Below are 13,176 nucleotides of genomic sequence, written 5' to 3' on the forward strand. Positions count from 1 at the left end.
GTATGAACATACATATGTATGTATGAACATACATATGTATGTATGTATGAACATACATATGTATGTATGAACATACATATGTATGTATGTATGAACATACATATGTATGTATGAACATACATATGTATGTATGAACATACATATGTATGTATGAACATACATATGTATGTATGTATGAATATATATATGTATGAATGAACAAACATACACATGTATGAATGAACATATGTATGTATGTATGAACCTACATATGTATGTATGTATGAACCTACAAGTGTATGTATGTATGTATGAACCTACATATGTATGTATGTATGAACCTACAAGTGTATGTATGTATGTATGAACCTACAAGTGTATGTATGTATGTATGAACATACATATGTATGTATGAACATACATATGTATGTATGAACATACATATGTATGTATGTATGAACATACATATGTATGTATGAACATACATATGTATGTATGAACATATATATGTTTGTATGTATGAACATACATATGTATGTATGTACGGACATACATATGTATGTATGTATGAACATACATATGTATGTATGTATGAACATACATCCATACGTATGTATGAACATACATCCATTCGTATGTATAAACATACATAGGTATGTGTGAACATACATATGTATGTATGTATGTATGTATGAACAAACATATGTATGTATGTACATACATATGTATGTATGTATGAACATACATATGTATGTATGTATGTGTGAACATACATATGTATGTATGTATGAACATACATCCATACGTATGTATGTGTGAACATACATATGTATGTATGTATGTATGTACGAACATACATATGTATGTATGTATGAACATACATCCATACGTATGTATGTGTGAACATACATATGTATGTATGTATGAACATACATATGTATGAATGAACAAACATACACATGTATGAATGAACATATGTATGTATGTATGAACCTACCTACATATGTATGTATGTATGAACCTACAAGTGTATGTATGTATGTATGAACCTACATATGTATGTATGAACATACATATGTATGTATGAACATACATATGTATGTATGAACATACATATGTATGTATGAACATACATATGTATGTATGAACATACATATGTATGTATGTATGAACATACATATGTATGTATGTATGTATGTGTGAACATACATATGTATGTATGTATGAACATACATCCATACGTATGTATGTGTGAACATACATATGTATGTATGTGTGAACATACATATGTATGTATGTATGAACATACATATGTATGTATGTATGAATATATATATGTATGAATGAACAAACATACACATGTATGAATGAACATATGTATGTATGTATGAACCTACCTACATATGTATGTATGTATGAACCTACAAGTGTATGTATGTATGTATGAACCTACAAGTGTATGTATGTATGTATGAACATACATATGTATGTATGAACATACATATGTATGTATGAACATACATATGTATGTATGTATGAACATACATATGTATGTATGTATGAACATACATATGTATGTATGTATGAACATACATATGTATGTATGTATGAACATACATATGTATGTATGTATGAACATACATATGTATGTTTGTATAAACATACATATGTATGTATGTATAAACATACATATGTATGTATGTATAAACATACATATGTATGTATGTATAAACATACATATGTATTTATGTATAAACATACATATGTATGTATGTATAAACATACATATGTATTTATGTATAAACATACATATGTATTTATGTATGAACATACATATGTATGTATGAACGAGCATATGTATTTATGAACATACATATGTATGTATGAACATACATATGTATGTATGAACATACATATGTATGTATGTATAAACATACATATGTATGTATGAACATACGTATGTATGTATGTATGAACATACGTATGTATGTATGTATGAACATACGTATGTATGTATGAACATACATATGTATGTATGTATGAACATACATACGTATGTATGTATGAACATACATACGTATGTATGTATGAACATACATACGTATGTATGTATGAACATACATATGTATGTATGAACATACATACGTATGTATGTATGAACATACATATGTATGTATGAACATACATATGTATGTATGAACATACATATGTATGTATGAACATACATATGTATGTATGAACATACATATGTATGTATGAACATACATATGTATGTATGAACATACATATGTATGTATGAACATACATATGTATGTATGAACATACATATGTATGTATGAACATACATATGTATGTATGTATGAACATACATATGTATGTATGTATGAACATACATATGTATGTATGTATGAACATACATATGTATGTATGTATGAACATACATATGTATGTATGTATGAACATACATATGTATGTATGTATGAACATACATATGTATGTATGTATGAACATACATATGTATGTATGTATGAACATACATATGTATGTATGAACATACATATGTATGTATGTACATACATATGTATGTATGAACATACATGTGTATGTATAAACATACATATGTATGAATGAACATATGTATGTATGTATGAACATACATATGTATTTATGAACATATGTATGTATGTATGAACATATGTATGTATTTATGTACAAACATACATGTGTATGTATGAAGATAGAAGTGTATGTATGAACATACATATGTATGAATGAACATATGTATGTATGAACATACATATGTATGTATGAACATATGTATGTATGTATAAACATACATACATATGTATAAACCTACATATGTATGTATGTTTATACATATGTATGTATGTTCATACATACATACATACATATGTAGGTTCATACAAACATACATATGTATGTATGAACATATGTTTGTATGTATGTATATACATACATATGTATAAACCTACATATATATGTATGTATAAACCTACATATGTATGTATGTATGAACATACATATGTATGAACCTACATATGTATATATGTATGAACATACATCCATACGTATGTATGTGTGAACATACATATGTATGTATGTATGTATGAACATACATATGTATGTATGTATGAACATACATATGTATGTACATACATATGTATGTATGTATGAACATACATATGTATGTACATACATATGTATGTATGTATGAACATACATATGTATGTACATACATATGTATGTACTTAAATATGTATGTATGAACATACATATGTATGTATAAACATACATATGTATGTATGTATAAACATACATATGTATGTATGTATAAACATACATATGTATGTATGTATAAACATACATATGTATGTATGTATAAACATACATATGTATGTATGTATAAACATACATATGTATGTATGTATAAACATACATATGTATTTATGTATAACATACATATGTATTTATGTATGAACATACATATGTATGTATGAACGAGCATATGTATGTATGAACATACATATGTATGTATAAACATACATATGTATGTATAAACATACATATGTATGTATGTATGTATGAACATACGTATGTATGTATGTATGAACATACATATGTATGTATGTATGAACATACATATGTATGTATGAACATACATATGTATGTATGAACATACATATGTATGTATGAACATACATATGTATGTATGAACATACATATGTATGTATGAACATACATATGTATGTATGTAAGAACATACATATGTATGTATGTATGTAAGAACATACATATGTATGTATGTATGAAGATACATGTGTATGTATGAAGATACATGTGTATGTATGAACATACATGTATATGTATGAATGTATGTATGAACATACATATGTATCTATGTATGTTTGAACATACATACTGGAAATGGGCCTCTATACACCTATGTAGATATTGCACCAAAAAGCAGACATTTGCAGCTAGAATAGTCATTTACCACATTAGCAATGTATAGAGTGTATTTCTTTAAAGTTAAGACTAGTTTAAAGTTATCTTCATTGAAAAGTACACTGCTTTTCCTTCAAATATAAGGACATTTCCATGTGACCCCAAACTTTTGAACGGTAGTGTACGTATGTATGTATGTTCATACATACATACATACGTATGTATGTATGAACATATACACACATACATACATATATGTATACATACATGTATGTATACATATACATACATACATACACTACCATTCAAAAGTTTGGGGTCACCCAAACAATTTAGTGGAATAGCCTTCATTTCTAAGAACAAGAATATACTGTCGAGTTTCAGATGAAAGTTCTCTTTTTCTGGCCATTTTGAGCGTTTAATTGACTCCACAAATGTGATGCTCCAGAAACTCAATCTGCTCAAAGGAAGGTCAGTTTTGTAGCTTCTGTAACGAGCTAAAGTGTTTTCAGATGTGTGAACATGATTGCACAAGGGTTTTCTAATCATCAATTAGCCTTCTGAGCCAATGAGCAAACACATTGTACCATTAGAACACTGGAGTGATAGTTGCTGGAAATGAGCCTCTATACACCTATGTAGATATTGCACCAAAAAGCAGACATTTGCAGCTAGAATAGTCATTTACCACATTAGCAATGTATAGAGTGTATTTCTGTAAAGTTAAGACTAGTTTAAAGTTATCTTCATTGAAAAGTACAGTGCTTTTCCTTCAAAAATAAGGACATTTACATGTGACCCCAAACTTTTGAACGGTAGTGTATACATATACATACATATACATACATATACATACATATATATATATATATATATATATATATATACATTAATACATACATATATATGTATACATATACATTCATACATATATATGTATGTATACATATACATTCATACATATATATGTATGTATACATATACATTCATACATACATACGTATACATACATACAAATACATATGTATGCAAATGCATACATGTATTTGTATACATATGTATAGTCATACAGACATACAAATACATAAATGTATACATATACACACATACATTAAGGTTTACATACATTTACATATATATACATACATACATACATACAGAATTGATTTTGTTGTTTTGTGGTGTAAAATATGTTAACCGTAGAATCGAATCTTGTCCAATCGTTTGAACACTGCATTGAATCTTATGAATTTGTTCGTAGACCGTATCGAATTGTTCGTACAGCGTATTGAATCATATCGATTTGTTCATTCACTGTACCGAATCGTTGTACACCGCATCTAATCTTGTCAAATTGTTCATACACTGGATCGACTTGTTTGTAGACTGTATTGAATCTTATCAAACTGTATTGAATCTAATCAAACTCTTGTTTTTAAAACATATCGTTTTTGTATCATACTATAACCCATGTATCTACATGTGTATCAAATCGTCCATCACAAAGAGAAGTCCAACCCTACAACTTGTGTGTTCAAATATATTAATAAATGTTAATTGTTAAAAAAAAAAAAATTTAATTTAAAATTTAACGCTGAACTGTCTAATTGTTATCTTTTCTTACACCACTGAGTTTTATTTGCAATTATTCTATAGTAGGCTTCCAAGACGTTAGTTTTAGCTTTCAATACCAAATTTGAAGGTGTTGAAATCGCCCTTGTAAAATGGCTAAGGATATCAAGTAGCATGTCTATGGCAAATCCAATGTAAATTAGCATCGGGCTAGCGTCTTTTGAAAAATAGAGCCTTACTGTACTTTTGAGCGCCTTCTTCTTGCTTTGTTGGCATGGAAACTTGTAACATTACCTAAAGGTAGTTTAGCTGAGTCCGCTGTGAGACCGCTGGTAAATTTGACGTGACATCACGAGCAATGGAGCTATCGAAATATGGCAGTTTGTTTTTACGTGAATCCATACCCAGTAGTACCGACGGCAGGTGCCTATAAAAGTACCACATTTAAGTTAAAGTACCAATGATTGTCACACACACACTAGGTGTGGGCGAAATTATTCTCTGCATTTGACCCATCACCCTTGATCACCTCCTGGGAGGTGAGGGGAGCAGTGAGCAGCAGCAGTGGCCGCGCCCGGGAATCATTTTTGGTGACTTAACCCCCAATTCCAAGCCTTGATGCTGAGTGCCAAGCAGGGAGGTAATGGCTCCCATTTTTATAGTCTTTGGTATGACTCGGCCGGGGTTTGAACTCACGACCTACCCATCTCAGGGCGGACACTCTAACCACAAGTGTGGCAGGACTGGTGCTACATGAAGTAGTGGGAACTCACACAAATGACACTGGGGTGCCCCAACTGGTACCAGTACTTGAAGTGGTGCTGGGAGTAACACGGCACAGTTTGGCCTTTGATGTTGGAAGTCAAGCAGAGCTCTGGAGGGGGAAAAGTGACAAAATGTTCAAGGATCAATAAACCGCCTGAATGGTCATCAACTGTCCTGTCCTACCCAGAGGGATGTTGTTCTTGGTCACTTTGTCCACAAGGCTCTGAGATCCGCCAACGTCGGGATGTAGAAAGGTGCCGTGACCGATCCTGTCTGGAGGGAGACCAAGGAGCAACTCGGACTCCTCACGCTGGGACGCCACCTGCAGGAGTTGATCTCACCTCTTATTCCACACTCAGCCAACACTCCATGACACACACACCTGTGTTCAGGGTCATCCACACCTTTCACCACCACTTGTTTTCACAGACTAATTGGTGCCATTTACTCTCAACTCTCAAAAGAAACTTACATTTCTTTTATTTACCAACTTCAACTCCTCAAAAAGGAAATGTTACTTCATTTTTGTACAAAGTTAATAAATAAAAAATTACTAATTTGAGTAACATGATTGAAAGTAACTGGAGTGAGTTGTTAGCATTAGGAGTGTCTCAATGCAACTTTGTCAATACCGCAATTGGAGCCCTAAGTGTGGCCCGGTGCCAATATTAATCCGGTACGATATCAACAGGAATCATACATCATTTTATAATGTTGCAGTGTGGAATGTTAGAAAATGTTTGATCATGCAAAATTACCCAGAGAACAATGGTAGGTATTAAAAACACTTTTCTTATAACAGTGTTGTGGTACCAATAAATAAGTTAAGCTCATGACAGCAAGTTGAATGATGCGGACACATTTGTTACTGGATACTTTGGGCTTCTGCCTTGGAGACTCTGCAACTATAATTATTTGATACTTGTCTATATTGACTAATGTGCCGTTTTTGACTGCAATATTGTTCAATTAAAGAAATGTATTACCGTATTTTTCGGAGTATAAGTCGCTCCGGCCGAAAATGCACAATAAAGAAGGGAAAAAACATATAAGTCGCACTGGAGTATAAGTCGCATTTTTTGGATATTTGATAAAAGCCAACAGCAAGAATAGACATTTGAAGGGCAATTTAAAATGTCTAAAGAATAGTGAACAACAGGCTGAATAAGTGTACGTTATATGAGGCATAAATAACCAACTGGTATGTTAACGTAACATATTATGGTAAGAGTCATTCAAATAACTATAACATATAGAACATGCTATATGTTTACCAAACAATCTGTCACTCCTAATCGCTAAATCCCATGAAATCTTATACGTCTAGTCTCTTACGTCAATGACATCAATAATATTATTTGATATTTTACGGCAGTGGTTCTTAACCTGGGTTGGATGGAACCCTAGGGGTTCGGTGAGTCGGGCTCAGGGGTTCGGCGGAGGTCAAAACACACCAGACTCATCGTGTAAATACAAACTGCTCCCTATCGGCGTATTACGGATACGGCAACAGCAGAAGTCAGACTGATTTGCAGGTGTGTCATTTGTTGTGAGTTTATGCACTGTGTTGGTTTTGTTGTTTGAACAAGGTGATGTTCATGCACGCTTCATTTTGTGCACCAGTAATAAAACATGGTAACACTTTAGTATGGGGAACATATTCACCATTAATGAGTTGCTTATTAACATGCAAATTAGTAACATATTGGCTCTTAACTAGTCATTATTAAGTACTTATTAATGCCTTATTCGGCATGGCTTTAGTATAACCCTAACCCTCCAACCCTAGCCCTAACCAAATAACTCTAAATTAAGTCTGTGTTACTTACAATATGTTCCCCATACTAAAGTGTTACTAAAAACATATAACTTTGTCTTCAATTTAAAAAAAACCCAAAAACATTTTATTTTTCACTAAAGAAGGGTTGGGTGAATGCGCATATGAAACTGCTGGGGTTCGGTACCTCCAACAATGTTAAGAACCACTGTTTTACGGTACTGTGTTAATAATTTCACAAATAAATTGCTCCGGAGTATAAGTCGCACCCCCGACCAAACTATGAAAAAAACTGCGACTTATTGTCCGAAAAATATGGTATGTATGTCTAGCTTGTGTGCTATTGTGTGCTTATCTGTTGTGTAGCTGCTAGCTCCCAGTAGCCTATAGCTACCATGTTTACCTTTTGTAAAATGACTTCACTAAAATACAAGAAAAGACCAACTGTGTGTGTTTATTGGAGAACATTTAGATGTTAACTGTCCAGCTTTGCACAAGTACACACACTGCAGGACTGCTTGTATCGGACCTTTTGTTTTTCTGCTGATATCGAATCGATACCCGATAGCAATATTGGATTGGGACACCCCTAACTAGCATAGAATTAGCACATAGATTACATATACTGTATTTTTCGGATATAAATCGCTATTTTTTTTCCCATAGTTTGGCCGGGGGTGCGACTTATACTCAGGAGCGACTTATGTGTGAAATGATTAACACATTAGCGTAAAATATCCAATAATATTATTGATGTCATTCACGTAAGAGACTAGACGTATAAGATTTCATGAGATTTAGCGATTAGGAGTGACAGATTGTTTGGTAAACGTATAGCATGTTCTATATGTTATAGTTATTTGAATGACTCTTACCATAATATGTTACGTTAACATAGCAGTTGGTTATTTATGCCTCATATAACGTACACTTATTCAGCCTGTTGTTCACTATTCTTTAGACATTTTAAATTGCCTTTTAAATGTCTATTCTTGCTGTTGGCTTTTATCAAATACATTTCCCCAAAAAATGCGACTTATACTCCAGTGCCACTTATATATGTTTTTTTCCTTCTTTATTATGCATTTTCAGCCGGTGCGACTTATACTCCGGTGCGACTTATAATCCGAAAAATACAGTACCATGAATTGATTAACGTGGACTCCGACTTAAACAAGTTGAAAAACTTATTACGGAATATGTACCGTACTGTGCAATCTACTAATAAAAGTTTCAATCAATCAATCAATCAATAGCCACATGGCATGTGTGCTAATAGCAGCACTAAACACTACAATTACTCACCAAGTTTTTATTTTCAAAATAAATATAAAAAAATAAGTAGGTAACAGAAATGGAGTGACATTTTAACCCCCCTGGGTCATAGTTGAAATAGTATCGAACGTTCAAAAAAATCTGAGGCTGTGGACCATGTGACTTTTGGGAGGGGAGGATTTAGAGAGATACTGTTTTACGATAACAGGACTGAATAAAAAGCTGGTGTAAACTATAATTGGGATAAAGAATAATGTGAAAATTATATTTCTGAAGGATTTCAATCATATTTCACGGCAAAGTCTAATTCAGGAAGCGAGGACAGGCAACAAATGCTATTTTTCCAGTGTTCAAGATAGTTTAAATTAATCATTTCAGTTGTATTTATTACAAATGTAATGTGTACACTGCAAAAACTGAAATCTAAGTAAGATTAAATATCTCAAATAAGGGTGATATTTGCTTATTTTCTGTCTGATAATTCTTCTCACTAAGTAGATTTTACGTTAGAGTGTTTTACTTGTTTGAAGTGTTTTGGTCCTAAATGATGTCAGTAAGATATTACAGCTTGTTGCTGAGATTTGATGAGCTATATTGAGTAAAACATGCTTGAAACTAGAATATCAACTGTTGCAAAGCTGTGTCATCAACACTCACAAGTATAAAACTACTTCTTTAAAGTAATCATTTCTTACTTCAAGCATGAAAAAAAAAATCATGATGCCGAGCGCATATCATTATGTCAAGATAATGGCACTAGCATTTAATTAATTTAAGAATATTTTTCAACATATTGAGCAAAAAGGTCTTTTTTTTCTAGCAAGAAAAGTGCACTTGTTATTAGTGAGAATATACTTATTTTAAGGTATTTTTGGGTTCATTGAGGTTAGCTAATTTGACTTGTTTTGGAAAGTCTTGACAAGCCAAATTTTCTTGTTCTATTGGCAGATCATTTTGCTTAGTTCAAATAAAATACCCCTCATTTTTGTAAATTTTTTTCTTGTTTTTGAACACTGACTTTTTGCTGTGTAGGACACTGCCTAGAAATAAAAAATATGTTGGAGTTTATTTATACATTAGATTATCTGGAGACGCAAACGGCACAGATTAGTTGAGGTTGGTGTGTTAGAAAGTCTTACTTCTGAGAGGTGCAGCGACAACTTGAGTCCACTGTTCTTGGCTCTCTGCAAGGCAGGCAGCAGGTCTTTGCCGTGGCCCACCTGAGGATAACAAGTTAGTGCTCCGTCAACTACGGCGCCTCTGCCAAGTAGTGCACTCCATAATAACACTATTCACCAACAACCATCCTTTACTTTTGGAATGATTCACAACTGATCTATTTGAATGTTACTCCAAATAAACACAAGGTCTTTCTGCTTATTTTCCAAGCGTGATTGTATTTTTTCTCTATCCTCTTGTTGTGGGGCAGACTGGTTCGTACATGCACATGCATGCTAAAATCCTCCGCTGATGCCATTTCTAATAAGAAGTAGCGTATAGTTGTAACTTATATCTGTCAGTAGACATACTATGGCTGACGGGGAGCAGATGCAGTCAAAGTGGGCTTGGCCTGGAGGTAAATAAAGAAGTGAATTATATATTTATATAGCGCTTTTTCTCTAGTGACTCAAAGCGCCATTATTTAAGTTACATTTTTTTTAACCAGTGTGGGTGGCACTGGGAGCAAGTGGGTGAAGTGTCTTGCCCAAGGACACAACAGCTGTGACTAGGATGGCAGAAGTGGGGATCGAACCTAGAACCCTCAGGTTGCTGGCACGGCCGCTCTACCAACTGAGCTACGCTGGCCCAAAGAGACAGTCAGAAAGCGGCTTGAAGACAGTCTACACAGTAATCAACATTTGGACCATAAAAAACACTATTATTTGTTATGTACACAACGAGGAAGTGTTTTAAATGTAGAAAAAAAAAAATCTGAACACGATCCCTTTTATTTTAAGAAGAATTTGTGATATTTAGTAATTAAAAAAAAAAAAACTTAAATAAAATGCTTCATATTTATATATATTTTTCCAAACTCTCATGTAATAAAGAAAGACAACTTGCAAACCGTTGGATCGCCGCTCAGATCAAGTCCAACCACCAGCCCATCAGCAGACAGCATGAAGTCCTCAGCCAATTTCACCGTCTCCATGGCAACCTCAGGGCCATTCCTGCGGTCAACGGCCACTAGGAACCTTCAAGGGGGGGAAAAAAAACGTTAAAGAGGACCTATGACCAACTTTGTATTTTATAACTCATAAATGCTACATTGTTGGATGTTAAACTGGATGTTACTTAGTTTGACATTAAGTTAAGCTTGCTGAAGAAATGAAACAAATAAAAGGAGGATAAAGTATTATTTTCATCCAATGTGCATAATAAAATCGACATGCAGTGACATAAACACTGATTTTTTTTTAAAACTGCTTTTTTATGACGTATTCGCATCACAGTGTGCAGGTGTACCTAATGTTCTGACCAGGTGAATGTATATAATGAAGTTTATTTTTGATCTTGTATGGAAAAGAAATAGTGGTGACGACTTCAAAATGCATATTTAAACAGTGTGCATTTTCAAAAAATAAATGATGATACTTTTGGAGGGATATACGGATGTGGTTTCATTCGCAATCTAGGAACACCTCCACGATCAAACATCTTGCAGACTCAAAAAGTGTGTCATTAAAGTGTGGAAAAATGTACACCAAAGCATTTCTGACACGTATTATTCTAGACCACCAGGAAGTGTTTTAAATGTAGATTAAATCATCCTCGGTCCTGTTGAACACCTTTCTGCACTCGCTCACATATTTACCTGACATCAATGTCCACGCCCTCCTCTTTGCACTGCTGGATGGCTCCAATCACGGTTTCCACATATTTCTTCTTGTTCAGCCCTAAAAAAGAAACAGTATCCGCCCATTTTTGTTAAAAAGCATGTGCCGATTAAAGGAGAACTGCACTTAAAAAAAAATGTTTTGCCTATTGTTGAGAGACAAGAACACATACTGTATGTCTTTCTCGTTTTTAGGCGTTGTAATTTTTAATATATGGCAAGTGTGAGGTGGCTAACAATGTAGCTAATGGAGTCATCTATTTCGGCCATAAAACCTCCTAAAAAAACATCCAAAAACGCCAACAATACTCCATTTACATCTCCTGACCTGAATTACATACATACATAAATACATAAATATATACATACATACATACATACGTACATACATACATGCATATTGAACCGTTTCGGTACGGGGGCTTCGTTTCGGTTCGGAGGTGTACCGAACGAGTTTCCGCACGAACATATGAAGTAGCCGCCTAAGCTAAAGTCTTAACAAGCTACTCCGCTTCTTCTGCCTCTTCTCTGTCAGTCCTCTACACAGCACCCAGCATTGTCCCACCCACACTACCATCTAATTGGTTACACACAGAGCGGTAACAGCCAATCAGCAGTGCGTATTCAGAGCGCATGTAGTCAGTGCTTCTGCGGTGGGGTTAGCAGATAGGTGTTTAGCAGGTGAGCATCAGGCTGCGGACTCTCCCCAAATGATAATAAACACCTCCCAGTCAACTACTAGTAACATCACTATGAGCCCGTTGACCTTCTAGAAACAAACGGCAGCTCAGCTCACTCGCAGTCCTGGCTTGAGGTGAAGGCTAATTAGCTTTTAGCGTAACGTTAGCTCATTTTGCGGTGTGTGTGTGTGTGTGTGTTACAGACAGCAAAGCCCTGTCTGTCTGTTATTTCACTTTACCTTTTTTCTGTGTTGATTGAGCTGTGTTGAAGCAGCAAAAAAGGACATTATGTTAAATGAAGAGTTTCTGTCTCTGATAGTTGATAT

The 13,176-nt window shown here is 33.8% G+C and overlaps 1 protein-coding gene across 1 annotated transcript in view; it reads right to left on the reverse strand.

The window, feature by feature from the left end:
- adal (adenosine deaminase-like) overlaps positions 1-13,176 on the reverse strand; it is a 41,579-nt gene that overhangs the window by 19,160 nt on the left and 9,243 nt on the right. The window contains exons 5-9 of the mRNA XM_062035177.1: positions 12,150-12,231; positions 11,403-11,529; positions 10,474-10,554; positions 6,466-6,604; positions 6,291-6,391 (exon numbers count right to left, since the gene is read on the reverse strand). Of these exons, the coding sequence (XP_061891161.1) occupies positions 6,291-6,391; positions 6,466-6,604; positions 10,474-10,554; positions 11,403-11,529; positions 12,150-12,231 (530 nt within the window). The remainder of the gene's footprint in view (positions 1-6,290; positions 6,392-6,465; positions 6,605-10,473; positions 10,555-11,402; positions 11,530-12,149; positions 12,232-13,176) is intronic.

Source organism: Entelurus aequoreus, linkage group LG24 (genome assembly GCF_033978785.1).
Source record: "Entelurus aequoreus isolate RoL-2023_Sb linkage group LG24, RoL_Eaeq_v1.1, whole genome shotgun sequence".
Classification (NCBI taxonomy): domain Eukaryota; kingdom Metazoa; phylum Chordata; class Actinopteri; order Syngnathiformes; family Syngnathidae; genus Entelurus; species Entelurus aequoreus.